At 39.0% G+C, this 27,785-nt stretch overlaps 1 protein-coding gene across 3 annotated transcripts in view; it reads left to right on the forward strand.

The window, feature by feature from the left end:
* Nucleotides 1-27,785, forward strand: part of pcsk5b (proprotein convertase subtilisin/kexin type 5b) — a 328,288-nt gene that overhangs the window by 48,052 nt on the left and 252,451 nt on the right. For all 3 annotated transcript variants that reach the window (XM_072281530.1, XM_072281531.1, XM_072281532.1), the window contains exons 3-5: nucleotides 14,805-14,918; nucleotides 17,062-17,205; nucleotides 18,580-18,656. In XM_072281530.1, coding sequence (XP_072137631.1) covers nucleotides 14,805-14,918; nucleotides 17,062-17,205; nucleotides 18,580-18,656 — 335 coding nt within the window. The remainder of the gene's footprint in view (nucleotides 1-14,804; nucleotides 14,919-17,061; nucleotides 17,206-18,579; nucleotides 18,657-27,785) is intronic.

Genomic DNA, 27,785 nt, shown 5'->3' on the forward strand with positions numbered 1-27,785 from the left:
AACATAACAAAGAAGCCATTTTATTAGCCTTAGCAGTAACATAAAAGAAGAAACTCCTTACATGTATATTAATTTGAATAATGACTATTTGAAGAATCCATTAAAGCTGAGAGATAATCATTGTAAGTTCTGATCCTGATCTCCTGATTCAATCAATGAGAGATGACTTCTGGAACACTTGCTGGGTTATTTTTGTCTTGGATCTTCTTGCAAAATCTATTTGAATTTAATTCAAATGTCACTGCGTCTTCTCTGTGTAATACAATTGAACTATGTTCAGTAACGCTTTCTAGCAGCAAACATGTCTCCTCCAGCTGAAACTTGGAATGCTGTGGCAATGACTGTCTCAGGTAATAATGAGTGAACCTTGGTGATCCACTAACAGATCTGCAATGGCTAGAAAGCAATTCCAAGCTAATGTGCATTTCATGTTTGTTAAAAAAAAGTTCTGCAAGAAATGCAAGTATAAATCTTTTTGAGTTAGTCTAACTCGCTTTGTGCAGTTCATTGACTTGAATTCAACTTTGGATTCTTGCTGTTCGTAAACTATTTGGAAGTGTGTGATTTGCTTGGCCATATTGTCCCAGCCACCTGTGCCAATTTAGAATAAATTGGAGCTGGTTGGCTGACAAGACAAAGTGGAAGGGGTTCCCTGTTTATTTCTCTCATCCTCAATATTGACCAGCAGCCAATGAATAAACAAGAGTCTGGCAAATACTGTGTTTCTTTTCTGGGGATTATTTTTTGAGTTGTATGTCTTTCATTCACTACTAGGAGAGTCTTGAACAACATTAAAAGTTAAGGAACATAATTTCAACTGGAGGTGTGGGGGGCAGAAATCATAGAGGCTGGTGAATCTCAGGAATTCTCTTTGTTAGAGGGTTGTACAAGCTAGGTCGTTAGAAGTTGGAGGATAAAGTTTTGGAAGATTGGGGAATTGAGTACTATGGGGAATTGAGTACTATGGGGAACTGAAATGAAGGAAGAGTCCAAACCAGCATAAAGCAGACACGGTTGCATTGAAGATGGGACAGGCTTGAGAAACTTGCTGGTCTAATTCTACTTTTGCTGTGCTCCTTCAGGTGTATTGAAATACATCAAGCTAATGCAAAATTAAATGCCAGATGGAAGTACAAACATAGATTAAAGTTCATTAAATGTAAATTATTTTCTTGGAAGGAATATAATTTGAAATTTCTGCTTTAGAACAGCAGAAGTCTAAAAGTTCTGTTTACACTGTTGTGTAGGACTGCTCATTAGTGTTTTAGCCTATTGGCCTTTCAAATTTACAACTGAATGTTATGTGATCAAAGGTTCTTCAACCACACCTATTTGAGTCCCACTGCCACTTCTGCAGGTCTTTTGAGGAACATTTTTACTTTTTATCCTCTTTACCTAGGTGCTGAGCTACAAGTATACCTCCTGTCCTGAACGAGAAATAGTTTTTCCATTTTTCTTTGGCCTGGAAGGGATCCCATTAAGTGGACAGAGCAGGCTATCACAATATTCTCAGATGACAAATTACAAATGCATCTAAAGAGAGGAAGTTGAGAAATACTTTGTACAGTAATAAAGATTGAGATGTTATTTGTGTGATTCATCTGTAGATTTTGTTCTTAAGTTTCTCATGTGTTTTGTGTACTACAGTCTTTTACACCCTGGTTTGAAGAACCCTTTTCTCATTTTTACATACATTACATGGTTATATACCTTGTATATGTATAGTTAAGTGACAATAAACTTAAAAGAAGCTAAAATACCATTAGTTTTGATAAAATTATTCTGCAAGTATTAATTTTTGAAGTACTTGGAACTGTTGAGCATTAATTAAGGCTAAATACAGTATAGTATTTAACAAAGGTAGTACCTCTTAGGGTTTAATACTTAAGAAATATTTATCAAGTATTCTGTTTATGAATCACAACAATGAACTCCAATTGAATTTGTATGCTGTCTGAGGGTTTGTGGGACTTTACTTCCAGCAAGGTGAAATGTGACAGCATGAATGGCTGTGATTCTTCCTGACGAGCTCAACACCATTTATGCTTGCACTAAAAGGGAGACTAAAATTGCACCTGTGCAAATCCCTGCAGCATCTGGTGACCCTGTGATCTCTGACTCAGAGGCCAGCATCAAGACACCTTTCAAGAGTGTGGTCCCTCATAAGGTGTCAGGCTTTAATGGTGTATCTGGTCTGGCATTGAAAACCTGTGCCACCCAACTAGTGGGAATGTTCAAGGACATCTTCAGTCTCTCACTACTGAAATCAAAGGTTCCTACCTGCTTCAAAAAGGCAAATACCAGTATCCAGGAAGTGCAGGGTGAGCTGCCTCAGTGACTGTTGGTACTCACATCTTCTGTAGTAAAGTTATTTGAGAAGTTGATCTTGGCCAGAAACTACTGCTGAAGCAAGGCTCTGGACCCACTTGAATTTTCCAATTGCCACAACAGGTCTACAGTGGATGCAATCTCACTGCCTCTTCACTTGGCCTTGGATCATCTGGACAATTGCAACACCTATATCAGGATGCTGTTTATTCCTCACTACTCAACACAATCATACCCTCAGTTCTAACCACCAAGCTCCAAAACCTGGGCCTCTGTACCTCCCTCTGCATCTAGACCCTTCACATCCCCACTGGGAGACCACATTAGTATGGATTGGAAATAACATCTCGTCCTTGCTGACAATGAACATTAGAGCACCTCAAGGATACGTGCTTAACCCATTGCACTACTATCTACACCCATGACTGTGTGACTAGGCACAGCTGAAATGCCATCCATAAACTTGCAGATGACACAGCTGTTGGCAGAATTTCAGATGGTGATGAGGTAGTGTGCAGGAGTGAGGTAGATCAGCTGACTGAGTTGTGTTGCAACAACAACCTTCACTTCATAAGACCTCAAATAATTGCGAACTTCAGGGAAGAGAAGTTGAGGGAAGTCTGAATTGAGAGATCAGCAAAGGAAAAGCTGAACGGTTTCAAGTTCCTGGGTGCAGACATCTCTGAAGATCTATCCTGGGCCCAACATATTGATACAATTACAGAGCAGGCACAGCAGCAGCTATGTATCAGGAGTTTGAAGAGATTTGGTATGATATCAATGACTCTCGCAACTTTCTACAGATCTACCACGATGAGCATTCTAACTCGTTGCATCACTGTCTGGTATGGAGGGGTCACTGCACGAGATTGGAAAAAGCTGCAGAAGTTGCACACTCAGCCAGTGCCATTTTGAACACTAGCCTCTCCAGCAGCAAAGTCATCTTCAAAAGGTGATGACTCAAAAAGGCAGCATCCATCATTATGAACCCCATCATCCAGAACATACCCTCTTCTCATTGCTACCATCAAAGGGGAGGTACAGGAGCCTGAAGGCACACATTCAATGTTTTAAAAATGGCTTCTCCCATTCAGACTTATGAGTGGGCAGTTAACCCGAGCACACTATCTCTATTTTGTTCCTTTTTGCTTTCCTTTTAGTTTAAAAATGTATTTCTTACTGTAATTTAGTTTTTGTATTACAATGTACTGCTACTGCAAAAGATTTCTCGATGTATGACTGATCCTGATATTAAATCTGATTCTGAACGCTGTAGCAATGTACCTGACAATGACATGGAGTAGATCTGATAGTAACTTGGGGGTTTGCTGTGCACTTCAGAAGTCTGTCAGAATTTCTTTTTTATAATACGCAATGTGAGAGTCCTGCTGGTATTAAATGTGCATTATTTGGCTTCAGTGTTGTCAGTATGCTTGGTCTTTCAAACTGATGAGCAAGTGCAAGGCGAAGGCTGCTTACCGATAGTGCACAAAGTCAGAGTCCGAAATGATAACAATCGCAAGCTATCAAGTTAATATTCCAAAACCTGAGCCACTGGCCCCAAGCATTTTGGATAAGAGGTACCCCACCTGTAGTTGTCGCAGCTTCACATAGAACTGCATTTTCCAAATAATTCTAGCCTCGAATTTTCTGACTGAGCATTTATCTTCTCCCTTTAAGAAGGAACATGTGCCCCAAAGGAGAATGGAAAGGAAGGATGTGTCAATAGTGAGATGAATAAATTTTTGGGGGGACGTGTGAAGCATAAACACAGGCATAGCTCAGCTGAGCTGAACACCGCAAGTTCTATATTTTGGTCCTTGGGGAGCTCTTCCCTGTGAAATCTGAACCTGCATAAAATTGACTAATACAACAGGTAAGGTACCAATCAAATATTTTCATTAAGATGACATCATTCCTGCCTTAAGAAAATGAGGTAACTGAGGTAAAAGTCCATAAGAACACATTTGAACTTGGATATAGCGAAATGCATCTTAGTGGAAACTAGCCAGTTTATGAAACCAGGATAAATCTGTTTGGCCTGGGGAAAAAATGAAATATTTAATATCTGGGAATAATAATCCATTATTCATCTTTTCATCTTTATAGCAGGTGACACTATATGAAAGGTATACTTAAATTTCTGCTCCATTTGGCAAGTCTTAGACCATAAGACAAGAGCAGAATTAGGTCATTCAGCCCATCAAGTCTGCTCCGCCATTCCACCATGAGTGATTCCAGATCCCACTCAACCCCATACACCTGCCTTCTCACCATAAGCTTTGATGCCCTGACCAATCAGGAAACTACCAATTTTCACTTTAAATATAACCGCGGACTTGCACTCCACAGTAGTCTGTGGCAGAGCATTCCACAGATTCACCTCTGGCTGAAAAAAATCATTCTTGCCTCTGTTCTAAAGGCTCACCCCTCAATTTTAAGGCTGCGTCTTCTACTTTTGGACACACCCACCAGAGGAAATATTCTCTCCCCATCACCTTATGTAGATCCTTCAACATTCAGTAGGTTTTAATGAGATCCCAACCCCCTGCATTCTTCTAAATTCCAGTGAGTATAGGCCCAAGGCTGCCAAATGCTTCTCATATGCTAACCCCTTTGTTCCCAGAATCATCCTCATCAACCTCCTCTGGACTCTCCAATGACAACACATCCTTTGAGATAGGGGGCCCAAAACTGTTGACAATATTCCAAGTGCGGCCTGGCCCATGTCTTTATAAAGCCTCAGCATTATCTCCTTGTTTTTATATTCTATTCCCCTGGATAAATGCCAACATTCCATTTGCTTTCCTTACCACACTCAACTTGTGAATTGACATTCTGGGAGTGTTGCACAAGAACTCCTAAGTCCCTTTGCACCTCTCATGTTTGAATTTTCTCCCCAGTGTGTTCCATCTGCCACTTTGTTTGCCCATTCTTCCAAATTGTCCTTCTGCAATCACATTACTTCCTCAACACTACCTACCCCTCCACCTATCTTTATATAATCTGCAAATTTTGCCATAAAGTCATCAATTCCATTATCTAAATCAATGACAAACAATGAAAAGCAGCGGTCCCAATACTGATCCCTGAGAAACACCATAAGTCACTGGCAGGCAACCAGAAAAGGCCCCCTTTATTACCTGCCAGCCATTCCTCTATCCATGCCAGTATCTTTCTTGTAATGCCATAGGATCTTGTTAAGCAGCCTCACATGTGGCAGCTTGTCAAATGCCTTCTGGAAATCTAAGTAAATGACATCCACTGCATCTCCTTTGTCCACCCTGCTTGTTACTTCCTCAAGGAACTCTTAACAGATTTGTCAGTCAAGATTTCTTTTTCCAGAAACCATGATGACTTTGACTTATTTTATCATTAGTCTCCCAAGTACCCCAAAACCTCATCCTTAATAATAGACTCCAACACTTTACCAAACACTGTTGGGCTAACTGACCAATAATTTTTTTTTTTTTGCCTTTCTCCCTTCTTAAAGAATGAAGTGACAGTTGCAATTTTCCAGTCCTCAAGAACCGTACCAGAATCAAGTGAATTATGAAAGATCATCACCAATGCATCTGCTATCTCTTCAACAACCTCTTTCAGAACTCTGGAATGTTGTCCACCTGGTCCAGGTGACTTATTCACCTTAAGACCTTTCAGTTGGCATAGCACATTTTCCTTTGTAATAGCAATGGCACTCACTCCTGCTCCCAGACCTCTGGCACACTGCATCAGTCTTCACTATGGAAGACACTAGCAAAGTACTTAAGTTCACGAGCCACAGGGCCAGACTCATTGGCAAAGCCATAGCCGCTGTTGTTTCCCCCGATGGGTCATTTCCACCCCCCAAGAGTACTCAAAATGGAGAACTTATCGTTGAGAGGGTGCTCTCCACTATCTGCTGTTTTCTCCACTATCTGCCATTTTCTCTTCTCTCTATTGATAGTCATCCATTTATGTCTCCTGTAGCCCTGGGGTGACTACCTCCTTGTAGCTCCTGTCTGTCACCACCTCAATTTCCCAAACAAGCCAAAGGTCATCTAGCTGCAGCTCCAGTTCTCTAAGACAGTCTCTAAAAGGAGCTGCATCTTGCTGCACCTGGTACAAATGTGGCCACTGGGGAGGCTGGCAGTCTCTGGAAATCTCGCATGTGACATCCAGAACAGAACACTGGCCCTGCAAGCATACCCTCTATTCCTTCAAGAGTTAGATAAGAATAAGACATAAATTTGCCTACTCGACTTGCCTGTGAGCCAAAGCCTTAGCACTCTGACCTCTCCCACGACAGCTCTGCTGGATGGTACTCCTCTTTTATGGGGACTGTTTTTCAAGCTCCAGTCTAGACCTTTGCAGGAACACTTCTGCATCTGCGCCGATGTCCAATCAAAGACTCCCGCTGAAAACCGGCTGCTTTTTCAAACTCTGCTCCGGACCTGCGCGGGAATGCTTCTACTGTGTCTGTGCCGCTGTTCAATCTTGCCTATTTCTACTAAGCAACCAAAATATTGTGGTAAATGCATGCCACCTAAGTGAAATGATTATGGGGAAAGTACTTAAATTTATCTGGAGCTACCTGGAGAAATTTGTGTGGTGGTTTTGTTTACAAGTAAAATGTTCAATTGTACAAATGTCCCTAAAAACTAGTTGTGATAACAAACGAGAAAATCTGCAGATGCTAGAAATCCAAGCAAAACACACAAAATGTTGGAGGAATTTGGGAAACCAGGCAGCATCTATGTAAGAGAGTAAACAGTTGATGTTTTGGGCTGAGACCCTTGATCAGGATTCATTGACTCCATGACTCAACATAAATGGAAGCATTGGTTAAACAAGTGGAAAGGATCTGTGATGGCTATTCATTGTTCTGGGTTAGGGTGCTTTCTCTTTTATTTAGAAGCTCAGCTTTCCAAGTACAGCAGCTGACAGTCCTGATGAAGGGTCTCAGCTTGAAACATCGACTGTTTACTATTCTCCATAAATGCTGCCTCAACTGCTGAGTTCCTCCAGCATTTTGTGTTGTAATAATGCCATCTGAATAATAACTTTGAAAATTACTTGATACAGCTTTTAACAATCATGTTTAATCACCGTCTATTGATGTTTCCTTTAGTCTTTCTCTTAAGGGTGTTTGTGATCAGTTTGAGTCAAAGTGCCTGTAAAAGTGGGCTCCTGTTGATGGTTAAACGAATGTTTGTCTGGTGGACCTTGCACTCCAGCAATCTAAAGTCGCAGGCTTCGATAATTCCCAAGCCCTATCTCCTCCTCTTTCCTGACTTTGGATAAGTTCAGTAGAAATGAGTTAGAGTCAAACCTTGGATTTACTTCTGATCGAATAACATGTTACTTTTGAATGTGGCTAATGAGCTACCAGGCCAACAGGTGTTGCATCAGTGATTTCAAAAGGAGCTGAACTGTGGGTCCAGCTGATGCTTGTAAAGCTGTGACTTGAGCAGGGCTGCTCAGAACCTGAGGCTTTGTGCCTGGCTTGCTGGCAACCTGTTTTTCTTTTTACGGACACTGAAAAATGAGCTTGAGGTGTTGGGGGCTGGTATGTGTAAAGTAGAATATCACCGTACCTAATCTGTATCTTCATTCCACGATTGAGCATAATTGAAGCAATGGTCAAACAAAGCTTGTAATGAAAAGGATCTGTGACAGGTATTCACTGTCCTGGGCCGGGATTTTTTTTTGGGAAGTTCAGCTTTCTAAATATAGCAGCTCACAGTTCTGAAGATCAAAGTGTTGTCTTTGAGTAAGTTAAATTTCCAACTATTGCTCTTTGTTTAGTTGCTAGTCATAAATGGGAGCTAGTCTTTAGTTAATGTAAAATGCAAGGAGTAATCAGTTTTTTAAGTCTTAGCAAATAAGCATTGTCTGTTGAGTTACAAACTTGCTGGTCCCACAGAACCTCATACTCAAAAAAAAAACTTCCCTTTAGTGAGGGTACCAGGGTTATTTATGTAGGATAGGGCTTAAGGTCTTCATCTGAGTTTAATACTTCAAGATCTGCTTACCCAATACCTCTCAGATCCTATACTTGATTTGATCATATACTGTATGAGCTCAATTTTTCCTTAGAACTTGTAGAACTGTAAAGCATTAATAAGTCCATTCAGCCAATGGTGTCTGTCTGGATTCCTTTAAGAGCGACTTGGTTCCACTGGCCTTTCTCCATAATTGAGCAACTTTTAACTGTATTTCAAGAAGTCCTGTTTCTTGCAAATTACTACTGATTCACTCTGTTCTCCTTTTGCCAATGCTATTACAATTTTTAATCTAAGGAGAATAATACCATTTTCAGTTGCTCCATAAAATTGAAGCTCTTCATTTATTCAGATAAACTTTGTCTAAGCTTCGACATTCTTCCTAAACGATACTGACTGGAATTGACGACAATACTCCAAAGAATGATTTGTAAGACTCTTTTGCTTCTATTTAGTAGAAGCTACAGCATTACTCTTAATTGAGATAAATCAACTTTTTTTCTCTCCCAATGCAGATTTAAACTTAATGTATTTTGCTGTGACCATAAGACAAAGGAGCAGAAGTCGGCCATTCGGCCCATTGAGTCTGCTCCGCCATTTTATCATGAGCTGATCCATTTTCTCATTTTTCCCATTTTCCCATGATGTTAATTTAGTCTTCCAAAATGCATTATAATGATTGCACTCAAGCACCTCCTAAGTGTGATACAAAAAAAGAATAAAAATTGAAATACCCGTATATGTTTGTTGTGCTTTTTTTATTCGACACCTCGATTCAACAGCTAGGTAGCTGTGTCAAGTTCATTTTTTTTAAACTCTTACTTGTTGCCACTGTTGTGTTGTAACTGCAAACATAAAACTAATTGCAAAAAAAAATACAGGAGCTTGGAAACGGATCTTAGTTTCATTTTTACTTTTGGTGAAGCACACATTTATGACATGGTGGCGTGATGACATATGCCATTCACGTACTTTTAGATACAACCCGTAATGAATTATTTAGGCAATGCTTAAACTATTTAAAATATTATTCAAATACTACTATATTAAATAGACAACATTCCTGTAGTCAGTAACCACAAAAGAGTAGAGAGCTGTACAATACAGTATAGAACTGACCCGTTTGGGTAACTGGAAAGTTTTTACTCAACTGAGAGGTTACAAAGTGAGTAACTTTTTAATAAAAAAAAAACTATACCCTTTGACTTCCTTTTCCAGTCATTGCTATTGGTGGTCCAGTTGAGCTTTTTACTGACTATCATCACTGCAAGGTGGGTGTTTCTTTGACAATGAGAATTCTATTAGCTGTCAGAGCAAGTTGTGATCAAGTACGTGATCATTTGTTGGACATGAGTAGCTGACACTTCTGTGGTGGTGCTGCTTCCCATTTGGATGCCCATTCTGAATGTTACTCAGGTCTTGCTTGATTTGACTCAGATGAATTGCAAGTGAAGCTACTTAATTATCAAATCTCCCTGCTCCAATCTGTATTGGGAAAGAACCTTTGAAGCAGCAAGTAAAGAACACCAGTCTGAAAAAACACTCACCCATGTGACCTCTAGCTGAAATGATTGAAAACTAAAACTCTTTAAAACTTGCCTCCCATCAAAATGGTACAAAATATGACTCCAGCTGCTGGACGTTTTCTGAATAAGCTTATTCTGAAATTCTGAATAAATTTTTATCTGTCATGCCTGAACTCATAATTGGTTAAAGAATTTCTTGATGCCCTTGTCTGCCTTTATCAAAATATGCCTAGAAACTCTCCTTTATCTTGCCATGTTTCAGTCAATGCACTGTTCAACCAATTGTCCTGATGGGACCAAAGCTGACCTTTGGTGGGTTAGACTTATTCATGGGAAAGACTTCAAGAGAGACAGCAGAAGTTGACCAGATTAGATTTGTCCTACATTTTCTCTAGAGTATTGCGATGTTGTTGATGTAATGGAACAGCTAGCCTAAGGCTCAACAAGATCAGCATTAAATCCAACACATTAAAACCAATGCATTCAGTTGTAATATTTAAGTGTGTTGAGGAAAAAAAAACAAAGAGCAGCTGTTTAAAGTCAAAGATTCTATAGAGTGCAGTGTTTTTATTTAAGATTGTCTGATGAGCCAACAGACTGACATCTTTCATATGCGACTTGATAGAGGTGTACAAGATGATAAGAGAACAGATTTATGGACATTCAGAGTCTTTTTCCCAGGGTTGAAATAGTGAATACTATTGAGCATAATTTTAAGTAGAAAGTAGAGGCTGGGATGTCAGAGGTAGTTTCTTTTAAAGAGTTGTGGATGTGCGGAACATGCTGCCGGGGTAATGGTAGAGGCAAATATATTAGGGACATTTGAGACTCATGGGTAGGCATGTAGATGAAAAAAAAAATGGAGGTCTGTTTGGGAGGGAACGGCTAGATTGATCTTCGAGTAGTTAAAACATTGGTGCAACACTGGGCCAAAAGGCCTATACTGTGCTGTACTGTTCTGTTATATATTGGAGTGGTGAGGTTAGTAATTGGTTGATGGAAAGAAACAAACTAGCTATAATGAAGTTAGGTATATTTATTAATTTCTTCATACTGATTAGGAACTGTGCTTCACTTCATGAGCTGTTACTTACCAAGAACAGAACTTGGCCCGCTTTGCAAAGTCCAAAATGCAAGTCCTATATAAACTTAAGAGCTCCTGCTATGATTCAGCATGTGGCAGAAGTCATCTGCATAATTAATTAAAATATTTACATCAGAGATCTGCGGGCACATGCATGCATTCAGTCAGAATATTAATACTGAGGCATGCAAGTTCCCAAAGGGGAAAAAGGTCCCGTTTCAGAATGTTTGTGAAGCAGAGTGAGAAGGGATACAGTCGTAAGCAAACATATACCCATTTGTGCTTCCAGTTTCCTTAGTCTAGCTCAAGAACACTGACCTACAGCTAATATTTTCAAATCTTGTTGGAACTATATCAGATTTCTAGGTAATTTGGTGCATTAGTAAAGACCAATGATCTCTCGTGCCTTCAGTGTGGTACACTGAAACATTAACACACACCATAGAATTCCATCTTTTCCCTGTTTTATTCCTCCCCTTAAGATAAATTTCTGAGCTGCCTCTTTGCAAGTAAGATGAGACTTGGCTTTAGGGTGAGTTGTCCAAAGGTTCACAATCCTGTGGAGTCTACAGAATATCATCAGCAGGGATTCTACTTACAAATGTGACATGGAGAGAATGGAAACATTTTAAATTACAGTGGAGTGCAACTTCTTTGAGCAGTGAAACGATGGTGCATTTAAATATTATGTTGAATATGGCTGTGATTCCCTTTTTGGTGTCAGAGTTACCTGGCAGAGCTGGGTGAAGCGTGAAATTGGTTTTTCCATTTGGAACAATTCAGTTTAAGACAGAGATTTTTCATTGTTTATTTGGAAAATCCCACCTGCTCAAAGTGGAAAATGATAGGATTAAATTTGCTGTCAAAGTTTCCAACCGGTGAACACTGACTGATCTGTTTTGTAACTTGAAACTAAAGTAAATATTTATACTGGATTTGACCGCTACTCTGTGTTTGCTTCTATTCCACAGTGGCATGTCTATACACAAACAAAAGCTGCACTGTCTTCCCTCACTACTGTGCTGATACTCTTGTCCACTTTCTTTGGATGGATTGCATGAATGCTTTAGCTGCCCCTTTGGTGTTGCTGGTGGGGACATCCTGCAGATGAACAAAACCTTCAAAATTAGAACCATTATCAACAGGTCATTTCAGTTTGTTAAATGAAATGAAGCAGTTTGATTTAACTTGATGGAAGCCATTTTTCTTTTTGCCATGTTCAGAAGTTCTCCCTGGTCTGAGATCCATTGTAGAATCTTGAGCAATCTGGGCTAACATTTCCACTCTCTCCCCCCCCCCCCCCCCATTTGAATTAATTACACACACTGCATCAAGCAGGAGCAGCAAACTCTGGTATTCTGGTTAATGTTTAATCTTCCACTAATGCAAACAATTTAGAAGATGCTGTTTCTGAGATCTCAGTGTGCAATGGGTTGCCTTCCTTCCTGCCAGCTTGAAGGGAGGTTGAAGAATGAAAACGTTTACATTTTCATGATGAGTTGAAATTCATGGAGTAATCTCAACTAAAGCTCTTCCTGCAGTGTAGTTACCAGTACAGGGTGGGGGGGGGGGTTGGCAACATTTACATTTTGGCTATTCTGGTGAGGAATCAAAAAAACTTGCTCAGCATGGTTTTAACCTTTGTATCCCACACCTTGCTTCTCCAAAACAGGGGCCTGCACATTTTTTTTGTAAAGAAAGCAGTTGAGATGAATTTAAAAACTTGAGAACTGATGTGTATAAGTAGCATAATGATTAAGTTACTGAATAGTGAACTGGTATCCAGAGATCTTGACTATGATTTGGAGATTCAAAATTGAATCCCATCTTGGCACCTTTGAAATTACAGTTCAGGGAATTAACTAAATCTGAAATATAAACCTGGTATAATTCAATGACTGCTAAGATTACACGAACCAAATGACTTTTGGTTCACCAATGAACTTCCAAAAAAAGTGATCATTGACAGTGGGGCTGATTCTTAACTGTTCTCCGAACTGGACATCCATGCCCGAGGAGCAAATATATACAAAAAATCACATTTCATTTCTGTTACATAACATTACATCAAGGAATTCATTACATTAGGGAACACCAGCACAATACATGTGGATGAGTTGAGCAGGTTAGCTGCAATTTAATTGAATACTTGAGGTTCTGAATGCTTCCTGTTCCTGTATGCCTACTATAGTTGTGACAGGACCTAATTGACTAAATGTTCATTGAGATGTCATTAAAGGAACAAGTGCTAACATATTCTTTTGCTAAAAATTCTAGTCTATAAACTGTGTGATCTTGTTATACTCATCCAACCAAAGTCATTTATTTTTAGTATGAGCTACCATGTTTTCAGCTAGTCTTTTTGAAACCAGTTTATAGCCTAAGGGAATCATGAAAGGGATTGAATCCATTATAAAATCAGCTGATATCCTGACTTTACCTGTTCTAAAAATGTAGTGCAGTTGCGGCCAATAAAGACCATCTCAAGCTCTAGCTACTGTCAGTGCTCACCCTCGAGAGGGTTATGTGAAGTCTATTGAAATTTAACAACCTGTTGTTAAAGCATTTTATGATTATTGTAATGAAACTATAAAATGCACATATGTCACATCAGCATTATAGAAAAGACTGAATATTTCTGAATATAATACTATGACCACTGAAGCATACACTACCTCAAGACGACTATGTTGCTTAAAATGAGAATCCATTAATAGTTCATGGAAATATAGATTTTTTAAAAACGTTCATTGAAATCTATATTTTAAGGGAGTTCCTTGGATATTCAGAAATGCTCAGTGATAAATTGTTAAGTTTCATACTATGGTCATTTGGCACAGTTAGTGAGGCTGAGGCTGAAAATGTTATTATTTTTGAGGTTAACATCAACCAAAAGAAAATATTTTAATGGGTATTTAAAGTGCTTTAAAATAAGTACATTTAATTTGAGCGAGGAATTCGTTGGAGCTCAGCATAGAGATCTGGATTTCCAAAATCTGTTCAATATTCCCTAAACTTAATTCAAAGATGATTTGTTTTCATTTTGCTATAATGGTTGTTTTTTGTTACCCTTTTTAAAAATAAAAATGGTTTTCTCTCCACTAGTTCATTCATTTGCTGAAAGAAACTGAGTGAAATTCATTCCAATAGTAAGGAAATGTCAAAATTTACTCTTTATTAAGGTGATAGTATTCAAGTTGTGAATTATAGTTTTCCAAATATAATTTGGGATGGAGTTTGAATCAAATATTTTCTAGGGAGCCATGCTTCCAGACACTAATACAATTTTAAATTGAAGGTTATTTAACAGTGAATTTTAATATTTGCCAGGGGAGCTGTACACTTTCCTGCTTGGTGCCATTAAGTCATATGTTGCTAATATATCTACTGAAATTAAACCCTTTTAGTAATCAGAATCAGGTTTAATATCACTGACATGTCATTAAATTTATTGTTTAGTGGCTGCAGTACAGTGCAAAGACACAAGTTACTTTTGAAGTGCAAAAGATAGTGATGGTGGTCACGGATGATTCAGAAATCCGATGTCAGAGGATGAAGCAGTTCCTAAAATGCTGAGTGAGAGTCTTCAGGTTCCTGTACCTCCTCCCTGATAGTAAATCAGAAGAGAATATGTCCTGGATTGTAAGGGATTTTAATGATGGATGCTTTTTTATTTAGATACTGCCTTTGAAGATATTCTTGTTAATGGGGAGGGTTGTTCCCCTGATGGAGTTGGCTCCAGAGGTGAAATATTTGGAGAATCTTCAACCCACAACCTTAGCTGCCCCCAGTGACCTTATATAATTGCATTATTAATCTTGCCTGATGTGGAAAATTAGTTTTCGCCCCTAACCATCTTCTATTAATGTGTTCCTTTGGCAGGTGGAATGGATACAACAACAAGTGGTAAAAAGGCGGGTAAAGAGAGATTATAAAGCTAGTACTAACCAGTATCCTTACTTCAATGACCCCAAATGGCCAAGCATGTGGTACATAGTAAGTATACAACTGCATAAATAATTGGCTTTCATTGGCAGGTTGGTGTCCAAGTGTTGCAAAGTATAATTCTGAGATCAGCAAGGGATCAGTTGCCTAACTATTTGGCCTTTGTGCTGCCCTGTTTGGCACTGAACCCAAAGGTTTCATGCAAACGAACTATAGGGCCAGATGCACTTGACATCTGAGCCTTAGCTTTTCATTAGCCTAGTTTAATGTTTGACCTGTAGTCACAGTTGTGAATGAGATCTCTGACTTCAGTCAAAAAGGTTTAATGGTTTGCTTTTGATTCATTTTCTTAATATTTTTATTCAATTAAGCATTAATTGCATATACAGGTCAGCCATCTATAATCTGGCACCATTGGGACCAAAGGAGTTCCCGATTAGTGAAAACGCCGAATTACAGAAGGATCACATTAAGCAATAGCTAACTGCCTCATCATACCTATAAAATATCATGTAAATCAGTAAAAGTTAGATAATGAAATGTAAATATTAAATGAGTAACAAGTGAAATTTTAATTAAGTAATATATTGTACAGGCACAGATAAAATAAAGGGTACAGGTAAATGTACAGGAATTAACGTACAGAAAAGTTGAGCACTTCCGCTTCTCAAGTGGGATCTTTAATATACCTTCAGGCAAGGTTACATGTCTGCAAGTGTGGGGTTATCAGGATCACCAACATCTTCATCTTGAAAAATGAGTGAAGCATCAGGAACTGGTGCTGAAACTGGCACAGCAGCTTCTTCAAAAACAGTTCCTTCAACAAACTCTGCTGCTGCTTCCTTGTCTGCTGAAAGTTGTTCACCACACACTCCACAAAACTGTAAGCCATGTCGCTGCGTGAACTGATGAAGCCAGCCTTCACTATAGTCACACTCATAATCTAGTCCTAGTTCTTCATGAAATACTTCTGCTTGTTCCTTCACCGGATCTCCAGATAGTTCAACACCTGCACTTATACGAAGATTAAACCTCGTTATCAGCACTTTGTCTAGCTACGAAATTCTGTCTTTCATTGTTTTTCTTACGCACATCTGGTTCTTTGAGCCACTATCAGCAAAAATATGTAGCAGTTTTTCTTTGTTTTTTTTTGTATCGTACTCTGTGGAAGAGCCAATGTTGTAACTCTTGCATAAGCTTTTCACTAATACACCACTGTCCAGTTTTTTCCAAGACTTCAACCTTTAATGGATAATGTGTGGTGTTTTCGCTTCACAGCACGAGGTGCATTTCCTTTACTCACTGGGGCCATAATTAGGATTTAAAAAAGAGCCAATAATATTAATAAATGCAGGAAAACAAGCATGAATCACCTGTCTGTGCTTACAAGAGCACACCAACACGTGAACAGATCCAGCGCAACCAAAACAATGCGCAGCAGATTGGTTCGGTGGCCTGGGAAATTTGAAATTACAATTGCGAAGAAAATTTGAAATCAGTGCCGGATTATCAAAGGAACCTGATTACAGGTAGTCGGATTAGTGAAGGTCGACTGTAGTTTTAAAATCTTTGCATAGTTCATTAGAAATCATCAGTTTTAAACGTGTTCAATAGTGTTTTAGTCAGTTAAATTTAGTTACCATTCTTGGAGCACTTTGCCTCACAGGGCTACTGTGGCAATGAGGCCTGGAGATAGTTCTTACTCCTAGGGTTGCAAAAAGCGCATCCACACCCACAGAACATGTGATTAGGAGATGATCATGAAGTTTGCTAGTTTGTACATAATTGAGGCTGGTGCTGTATAACTAGCATCCTCTGAGATTTTTTTTTGAAATGTGTGTTATTCCAATTAATACTTCAAAGCGCTTGTGATTTCTAAACCATCAAATAGCAGTGTATTGTAATTTTACTGTTGGTGCTGACTTTCAGCAAGTTTTGGCTTTCAGATTTGTTTGAATGAGGACACCAGTGGTGCCCTCCTACCCATATAAACACGAAGCACAATGAAGGGAAACGCATATCCATAGACTGGCTTCCACCCCACTCCACCCCAAACACCAAGCAAAAAAGAAACCCTGTCCTCTGTTTTACTGAGGGGGTCTTGTCACTGAAAAATGTTTTGCCACATCTTTTAAGTGGGCACTTACTCTGAATGTAAATTTATTGCATTTGACAATGCTTTCTCCATTGTTAGCACTGTAATGATGACACTCACCACTGCCAGTCAGATATGAACATAGTTGGAGCATGGCGAAGAGGATACACAGGTCGAAATGTGGTGATCACCATTCTGGATGATGGAATCGAGAGAAATCACCCTGACCTTCAGCAGAATTATGTATGTTTTTAATTTATTTTCATGCTAATAAAAATTAATACTCTGATTATTGGGGTGGGGGGGGAAACAACTTGTGCAGTTTAAAATACAGGGGAGGTTTGGATCACGTTGCTAACTGGAGTTGCTATACTAGGAGTTTGTACTTTCTCCCTGTGATTGCATGAGTTTCCTCTGAGTGCTCTGCAGTTTCCCTGCCACAGTCCAAAGATGTACCAATTGGAAGGTTAACTGGTCATTGTAAATTGTCCCATGGTTAGGCTCAGGTTAAATTGGGGGACTGCTGGGTGGCATGGCTCGAAGGGCCGAATGGCTGTATTCCACGCTGTATCTCAATAAAATTAAAATTTTAAAACATATAAATTTGAACCAAATTTGGCACACCTGAAAGTCATTGTTCCTCCTTTGTAGAAATTAAACCCATAATCATAGCTACAATTGGAATTTGAACTCCTACACCCATTCCACTTGGTCTTGTGGTTCTGCTGATTACAAAATAAGTTCAGACTAATTGGACTATGTGTATCTGTATGAGATAATCAATTTCTTTTCCTTTGTCTTCAGGCTAATTGCCATTGGAAATCACTGAATGCCATTAGAACACAGTTAAATAAGGAAATGAACCCATAATTGACCTTGAGATTTCTTCATGGCTGAGTCTTGATTTTTTTATGTTGACAAGTCATTAAAAGTTCCAAACTCCATCCTTTATCAACTGTTTTGAAAGAGTGGAATTTCTTTGCAATGTGGAAATAAAAATAGAAGCTGTGAACCAAATATTGGTTGCTTAAGTGATTTACTAGCATTTGTCTCCATGTGAACACTTAATTACATTTGTTCATCATGTTCTGGTATCCCCTTTAACCACTTTTGTCTTTCCTTCTGCAATCTAATCTTAAATGTTAACAATTTCTGCCTTACTGTTTTTTTAAAAAAAACTCTCAGCCTGCCAGCTTTGCTTCTGAAAAGCATTCTTGCCCTTGGTCATAGATTTGAACTTTCAGTTGTTTGTGTTCTTGATTCACTTTACGTAGAACAGTCTTTCTTAAACAAAGGTGTTCTGCAGATTCCATAAAATCCAGAGCAATGCACACACAAAATGGTAGAGGAACTCATGGAGCATCTATGAAGAAGAATAAACATACAATATTTTGGGCTGAGTCCATTCATTAGTTCCGATCTTGAAATAATTCTGTGAATAGTCCAGAGCTTAATGGACTATGTAAGGAGAGTGGAGAGGATGATATTGACGTGGTTCTTTTCATTTCTTATGTGGCTAAGTTAAATCATTTATGCATGGAAAACCTTTTAAGAATGCATGAATTGGAGAGTATCTTAAATTATTGATATGGTTGTGTGATTTTTCTCTTACTGTAGGATCAAATGGCTAGCTTTGATGTCAATGGAAATGACTGGGATCCCATGCCTCGATATGATGCCAGCAATGAGAACAAGTAAGGGAAATATCTATTTCAGTTGAGGCACCACTATTCCATAAATATTGAGTTTAAAAAATGACGACAGGCTTTGGTCATTTTTAGCCTTGGTTGAATGTAGTCTTTTTATTTATCTATCTTTTTCACTTATAACTTAAGAAATGTCAGTTTCCGTTTATTCTACTCTAATCATCTGTCAGTTGTACATTAAAAAGATCTTTTTGAATCATTCAGAAGTGATCACAGAATTCAAACAGTAACAGCCAAAAAAAAATGATCTCTACCTATGCACGCCAAGGGTACGAAGTTTGCCAACCAGCAACATCAAGTTAAGAAATTAACTGTAGTCATAAAATGCATAGTGCAAGCCAAAATCCCTGATGTGCAGTTCTACCCACCAAGGTTTCTTTCCTTCATAATGTAGGCAGAACATTTTATCCTCTAAGCAGGGAATAAATATGCATTGCTGGTAGTATCGTATTGCAATTTATATTAATAATTCGGTTCACATCACAAGCTTCAAAACTGTTTCATAAATTCTCCATTGCTAAAAGAATTTTCATTAGCCTGAAAACTGGTTTCATAATTAATATTTATCAAATATGGAATCTCTTCTGATCCTCCAACTTAAGTTAATTTTGTATTAAGTTTGGAGAATCTGGTATCTGAAAATTAGTTGTCATTTATGTGGCACATTTTGTTGTCCAGCGTTAAACTTGGAGATTCATTTAGCATCAGGCTCAAGTCATCAGTAGGTGGAAACTAGATTTGCTAACAATCAGAGCCTGCTGAAGTCAAAGTCCATTGATAAAGGCAGTGTTAGTTCATTAACGTGGAATTATGCATTTGAGATGCCACTCAGTCTCTTGAGGAATAAGTTCATGGTTAATGTGACTGGAATGGCAATTCTGCTTGACTAAATTTTCTCTGAAGTGCTTCCAAACCTAAACATCCTTTTTTTTTAAATAGAGACCAATATTTTACAGGATATTCCAACTGTAGGATCATCAATGCCCCATATAGTTGAAGCATGACCCCTGTACTTATTCAATTTCCCTAACAATGAAGGATGCCATTCTGTCAGGTTTCTGCCAACATGTGAGCTTGCATGGAGATTTCTAGTTCCAATACATCTCAGCATTCTGCAGTATCTTACCATTTATTTACTTTTACTATCTCTTCCACTGTGGCTGTGAGAAGTGTAGAGTATGGGCAGAAGGCTTGTTTCTATGACGTGTTGAGCAGTGTCCACAAATCTGTTGTTTTCTTTAGAGCAGTTGTCATACCAAGTTGTGATACATCTGGAAAAGATGCTTTCTATGCCTAGAAAACCTATGATGTATTAAACGAGATGTGCCAAATTCATTTAGCCTTCTGAGGACAGGGGCACTGGTGAACCTCCTTGGCCATGGCCTCAATGTAATTGGATGAGGAAGGGTTTTTGGTCATTTTTGTCTGCGGGGAATTTGAAGATCTCGGCCCCCTTGATCTCCTCACCAACTATGTGAGCAGGAGCATGTGCAACCTTTCCCTGCCTTCCTAAAGTCAATGTCCATCTATTTTGTTTTGTTAACACTGAGGGAATGGTTATTTTTATGATGCTAAGCTTATGAAAACAGCCACGTCACTGTGCTTGCTATCTCCTTCCTGTACTCTGACTCATCACTGTTTGAGATAAAGCCCTCTACAGTGGTGTTATCTGAAAAACTTGTAGATAGTTAGAGCAGAATATGGCCATGAAGTCATGAGAGTTATAGAGAGTAAAGCACAGGGCTGAGAATGCAGGCTTGTCAAGCACCAGTGTTGAGAATAGTTGTAATGTTGCTGCCTATCCTTACTGATTGCAGTCTGTTGGTCAGCCAATCAAGGATCTGGTTGCCGAGGGAGATGTTGACTCCTACAGTTAGGAGTTTGTAGATGAGTTTGTTTGAAATTGTAGTATTGAAGGCGGAACATGGATCCTGATGTTCTGCAGATGAGTGTAGGGCTAAGAAGATGGTGTCTGTCATTGATCGGTTTAAATTGTAGGTGAATTAGTGGGTTGTAGTTGCCTAGAGGCTAAGTTGATAGCTGCTATTACCAGCCTCATGAGGCCCTTGCGATGGTGATGTTAGAGCCTTGAGTGGTAGTTACTTTTGTTTTAGGTGATAGTGATCTTAAAATGGGTGGGAACCTCAGGCTGAAGCAGGGGATAATTTTTAAAATGTCAGCTGATCTGTACAGGATCTATGAAAATGGCCAGGAACACTATTCAGGTCAGTTGCCTCTCTGGAAGACTGCTCTTGTGGATGCAGTGATGGGTGTGGGCTCAGGTGCATCATTGCTGTTGTGGTGGATAGTGACATTCCAGTCCTATGCAACATGCATAGAATATATTATGCTCTTTGGGAAGGGATGCACTCTTGTTGGCAATGCTGTGGGACTTTGTCTCATAGTCAATTATAGCATGTAAGCCCAGCCAGAGCTGACAGCTGCTGTGGAACTCAATTTTGGACTGGTATTGTCTCTTGGCATCCCTGATGGCTGTAAGGAGGTCATATCTCAATAAAGGTTAGGTTCACCTGATTTAAGCGGTATGTGTCCTAGACTTTGGTAGGGAGTAGATCTCCTATTTCATCCACTATTTCCAGTTTGGGAGCACCTTTGGTACATAGTCCTCAACATGCTTGCTGAAGAAAGTCGGTCACTGGGCACGTAAATGTCCAGGCTGATTCCTGAGTCTTCGAACATGGACCAGTCGTAAAACAGTCGTGGAGAACCTAGTCTGTTTTCTCAGATCAGCACCATATGACTTCCTGCACTTTTTTTTTTGGCAGGGAGAAGGAGCACAGACTGGTAGTAGTGGTAGTATAGTTTGATTTATCAAAGTGTGGCTGGGTATGGTTTGGTAGGCATTTTTGCTTGTGTAGCAATGGTCAAGGGAAATTGGTTCCTTGGCGGGATAGGAGACATGCTAGTAGTATTTTAGTAAGACTCTTGAAGTTGACCTGCTTGAAGTCATTGGCAATGATGAAGAGGGTCTCCTGTCTACAGCACTGCATTTGCCACAATGTGTTTGCTTACTGCTATTTTGTTAGACAAACAACAATCTATTTGGATTATCACATGTACATCGAAACATACATTGAAATGCATCATTTGCACTAACAACCAGTGTCGCCGCACATTCTGATGACAACATAACGTGTGTACTCACATAAATAATTTCTTCTATAGTAAAGAATTTATTTTCTGACGTACATTCATGCGGCCCTTATCACATGCCTTTTGAAAATCTAATATATCCACTGGTCAGCAAATTAGTCAAACTTGCTTTCCTTTCTCAAAACTAGGTTAATTTTGTCTGAACTTTTCCAGATGCCCTGACACGATGACATTGATATGTTCGAGCATTTTCCTTACGACAGATGTGGAGCCATGTGTCATAACAGATATATTTAGTGTTGATCTATTGTTATCTTTATAATGTTAACTATTAATCAAAAGCATATAAAGTGCTTTAGGATTTGAGTGCTTAATCTAATTATGTTTGATTTGATTCTTCATAACCACATAACTGTCTACAATTGTTTATTTTGGATAGCAGTCAGCTATTGGACAGTGTAATGTTAAAAATCTGTTATGTTCATTTGTGGAAAATAAAATAAAACTGGAAGGACCCTAGTGGTGTTGAGTGAGTGAGAGTCCAGAAAAATTCTTGGCTTCGTCTTGTACAAAGCTAAGTATGTTTAACTAACCGGAGCAGCCTTCGATTTGCTACATCTTCCAGCAGTTACATAATAGTTGAGCATTTGAGCTGGCTGCTCTGTAATGGACTTTCTCTTGGCCTTCCATTGTGGGTCTGATTCTTCAGTGCTCTAATCTCTTATGAAATTGTATTTGCAGAGATGTTTAGTTATATACTGAGGAAAAATTAGGCTAGCATAACTTGAAGCAAATTAATAAAATAATTTGTTTCAATAAGTCTGACAGCATAACGTTTTTCATGTTTTTGATTTACTTTTAGCAACTAATACATAGCAGAAAAGGAGAGCACCACACTCTTGCCTTCCTCTTGCCCCTTTGGTTCTTTAGAATGAGAAGGGGTTGACATTGCAAGTGATTAACTGACATCCGATGTATCCATCTAAAGCAGGTAGTTGCAGTAGAAAATGGGTTTAGATGCAGAAGGCCCATTTCATGTTATCTGAGGAAAAATTGATTAGGGAATTGTACAAACCAGGAAGAGGACATTTGTTTACCATTGTCTATCTTCCACTTGAATCTCTATCTCGTACATGCTATCCTTCTGCTTCCTAATGTATGTACATTTAGGGATTTTCCCAAAATACATTTCCTGAACTTAGAGCTTGCTGGTTATAATCTTGCCCCTTCTGTGTTCTCATTAGTGGATTTATTGAAGCTCTCCTTTCCATTTCCAATTACCTTGATTTTCTTTCTCTTTCCAAGTTTTATGCGAAGCTGGTGGTGATGGAAGAATGAAATAAATATGAATTTTGCCTGTGTTTTGCATAAGTGTGAGCTAGTAAATCCCAAGCTTGAATAACTTGAACATTCTTTGATCGTAAATGAATCTTGAAATGTTAAAAGACATTTATCAGTAAATTTGAATTCTCAAAGCAATGATCATTTAGAATGGGTTTAGCAGGTTTTAAATTCAAAACTGTCATCATTCAGGTTTGAGCATTTGGTGTGAGTTTTCAAGTTCCACGTTGAAAGTAAATTTATTTTCAAAGTACATGTAAGTTACCATATGCAATCCTGAGATTTGTTTAGTAAATCCAAGAAACACAGTAAAATCATTGAAAGACAACACCCACAGGACAGATAAACAACAAACTGTGCAAATGCAAACAATGGTTAAGGAGAAATAACTATTCCTGAACTTGGTGGTGTGGGTTCTGAGGCTCTGTACCACCTTCCTAATGGCAGCAGGGAGAAGATAGCTTGGCCTAGGTGGTGGGAGTCCTTGATGATGGACGCTGCTGTCTTGCGGCAGCACAAGTAGAGTGAGGGGTAAGCACACAGCCTTGTGGTGCACCTGTGCTGATTTAGCAATTTGGATCTGCTGTTGCCAATCCAAGTTGACTAAGTTACGAAATTAGCATCCAATTGCACAAGGAGGTATTGAGGCCAAGATCTTGAAGTTTATTGATTAATTTTGAGGAGATGAATGTTATGCTGTAGTTAATGAAGAGCATTCTGATGTATGCATCTTCACTGTCCAGATGTTCTTGGGTTGAGTGAAGAGCCAGTGAAATTGCATCTGCTGTTCATCTGTTGCTCCGTTAGGCAAATTGGAGTGGATCAAAGTTGCTTCTTGGGCAGAAGTTAGTGTTTCATCATTGACCTCTCAAAACACCATCACTGAACAATAGTCACTGAGGCAAATTACCACGTTCTTCCTAAGCTCTCGTATAATTGAAGCCTGCTCTTGATTGCTGAATCAACAGGTTAAAGATATCAGTGAACTCTCCAGCCAGTTAATCAACACAGGTCTTTACTACACTACAGTTCAAGTGCTCTGCTGTACATAATATAAATCAAGTTACAATTGAGATCTTGGTGAAACAGTCAAATTAATTCAGGTTTGTAATCCTGGCACTGATCCCCTTTACTGAACGTTACACCATATGTTTATATCTTAATATATTTTCCTCCGTGGTTTTAATATAAAAGTTTTAAAATGCAAACATGCGTGCTGAAGCTAATTTTTATGGGGAGTGACCTTCTGAATTTCTTCATTTACACATTATGAAGATGAGGCTATTAAAGGAAAGCATAGTATTGCCTGCTGGCTGTTTATGATTGATGCTGGTATTCTGGTAGAATGCACTATCACCAGAGCATGAAATATAGGTTAATTACTTTGGGCCTCTTGTGCTTACCTGGAGGTAGAGCTGATTGACATGTTTAAAGGTTAATTGGTGCTCTTGGACTTTATTTTTCTTACATTGTGCTCTATTCTTAACTGAAAATATAATTTCTTTGCTTCTCGGGTCATGAGTAGAGATGGGCTAACTGGTAACATGTATGAAGTGGGACAGAAGGGCAAACCAGCATAGGGTCATCTTGACCTGTCAGATCTTGTCCTGCACTCTATCCCTCCTAATCCAAAACCCAATATTTTGATTCATCCTTATAATTTAATGTGTATAACATTACATGTATTTTTTTTCAAAGACTGTCACATTTCTGCTCACAGCTATGGGACTAATAATGTTAATTACCTTTGTAGGGTAGATACTACTGAAACTACAAAATGTATGCAAAGGGCGTCCACAAAAGTATGAGCAGTTGTTTAGCATGTTTCAAAGGCTCATTTTCAGGTGATGTCTCATTTCTAATGACTCTCTCCAGATTTGCTGACCCATATTTTGCAAATAACATGACAGGATTTTCAACATAACTGCTTAAAATGCAGAGAAGTTGCATCGATTTTTAAAAAATATTTCAACTTGTGAATGTTTTAATGTATTGGTATAAATATTTACAAGGTTTCATTGATGCCACTTTTGATGTGTTACTTTGACACGACATCAGAGATGATGTCAGTTTAGTCAGCTCGGTCTGAAGTTGTTTCCAATTGTAATTAATCATCTAAGCATGGAGGCGTCTGACGGTGTTGGGCAGCAGCCATGCAATTGATGCTGTGCTGTTTCACTTCCTGACCATTCAGAAAGGCTGAGCAAAACTACTGGCATAAATTTAGGTAAGCTTAAGGTACTTTTGATCCAAAATCTCCATTATCCAAATGGAGGCAACAACAATACAGTTTACTCAAAGCAGATAGCTGGAAAGAATTCCCTGGAGGATGCATCTGAAAGCTGATTTAAGTAGATTGGCAAGAATCTGAGCAACGCAGAACCTTGCTGCTGAATAGTCCCACTGCAATGCATCGGCCGCTGATTAAGCCACAGTTCTGTGCTGTCAGTGATCAGCCGCTGAATGATTATGAACACCTCTTGTGTCATATAATTATTTAACAAAATGACAGTTGATCATTACCATTTCCCTTTTGCATGATCCTCTCTGACGAAATGAGTCACTGAAGCCACTCAAGGTTTCTCCAGGCCGTTTGAACAAGCAGGCACAGAAGTTCGGAATTAGAGCACTATCTGGAAATCTCTCTACCTATCACTTGCTGTTTTGTGTAACACTTCCATGTTTGCATCTGCTTGTATCAACTCGTTTTCAAGATTTTGTCTGTTTATTCAGGGTCTCTGGTTGAATTTGGTGATGAATGATTCGGCTTTATCTTTAGCAAAGTCCCACCATCATTAAGTTTAGGGGCTTTCTTGGAAATGTGTGCGATTACCCACATAACTGACCAGCACTATTTGCTGGACTTGTGGTTGTGAGGTTACATAGTCTGTCCCTTAATACAGACATCCCACCTCTCCCGGAAGTTCCGGAAGTCTCCTGCATATTAATAGTGGCTCCCTGATGCCTGCAAATTATATACAATGTCACGGAAATCTATTTTTTTTTTTGAGAGCGAGCAAGAGAAAGCAAGAGAGAGCGCGAGAGCGACCACCAGAGCATGTGCATGCGCGCGCCATGGCAGTGTTCCAAAAAAAGAAAATATAAAACGTACGTCACCCCAGACTACCCTAAAGTGTACCCCTGCCTAATAGGGGTCAAAAATAATGACAGTGTTGCTGGCTGCGCTGTTGCAACAGTGACTTTTCTATTGCCCATGGTGGGTTAAGACTGTAAAAGACATGTTGAGGTGAGTTTAACAGGTGTCATTCATTCATTAGTATAGCTAACGTTATTTAAACTAGCTGGCTAGCTGCTCAGGAGCTACTCTATTGCAAACATCCCACCTCTCCTGGAAGTTCCGGGGGTCTCCTGCAAATTGATGGTGCTACCTCCCTGAAATGAGTTTTTGCAGGGTGGGATGTCTGTTAACACATATGATGTCACAGCTTCACTAGGCTGGCACTACGTTTTTGTATGTTCCCCGTTCTGTATCTGATGTAACCTTTTGCACTCCTTAGAACTGGGATTGACCCTCTATCCTATTAGGCTAGCATATCCTTCGTTCTACTGTTTGAACTGTCAGATCTGTTTTGTGTTAGTCCCATTAGAGAACATAAAGGAGCACAGGACTTTTTCTCCTCAAGGACTGCTTGGTGGTCACTTCTAATGCTACTGTAGACAGATGCGTCTGCCATATTTTCCAAGATACCAACAATCTCAGTGCTTAATTCTTCAGTTCTTGGTGAACAGAATCTTAAACCTCCGCAACTTTGTCCTCTGTCGCTTCTTGATCATTATACCGCAATTTGTTATCTAAAGCCTCTGAAAAGTTTTTAAGTTTAGAACATTTTCAAAAAGAAAAGCTTGAAAAATGCAAAATTTGACTTTTTTCAGACCTTTGATAATGTGTTCCATCCCTTCCCATCTATGCTTGGGGAAAAATGTATTCTGGAGTGATTGATGAAGCTCATGGGATGATGGGAAAGCTGCTTACATGTTAGGATTTGCTTTAATGCCTATCTGCTTTAATGTAGGTTATTCACTCATAAAATTGCTATTTTATTGTACTTGTGCAGCATGTGCCATTTGTAAACCTGGAGTGCAAATCAATTGCTGCTTAAAACTGATATGAGAGTCTGCAGGACATGGAGCAAATGAATTCGTGCCCTAAAGGAACTACATAGGTACATACATGCAAGTGCAATTCAGAGGTTTTCAGAACCATTGTCAGGGAGTGCACCACCCAAAATGACAACTGGATCTTCCACAGGGGTTCTGACATCCTATATTGCAGCTCAAAGTTCGTGATCTTTTGTTAGGAATGAGCTCATAACGTGCAAGATTCTTGACTTGCAAAGATGAACAATAAAACGTCCTGTTTTAACTCAAATGCATGCTGCATACATTCCTTCAACCTGCCTTAAGAAGCCAATGGTCCAGCAGATGTTTGAAGAATTGGAATCAGGTTTATTATCATCAGCACCTGTCGTGAAATTTGTTAACTTTACAGCAGCAGTACAATGAAATGATAAATGGGGGGGGGGGGGAATACTTGAGCTACCTTAAGTATATATGTCTATTAAATAGTTAAGATATAAATAGTGCAAAATAACAGATAAAAGTAGTGAAGTGCATATGTCGTGAAATTTGTTTTGCAGCAGC

Source organism: Mobula birostris, chromosome 17, assembly GCF_030028105.1.
Source record: "Mobula birostris isolate sMobBir1 chromosome 17, sMobBir1.hap1, whole genome shotgun sequence".
Lineage (NCBI taxonomy): Eukaryota > Metazoa > Chordata > Chondrichthyes > Myliobatiformes > Myliobatidae > Mobula > Mobula birostris.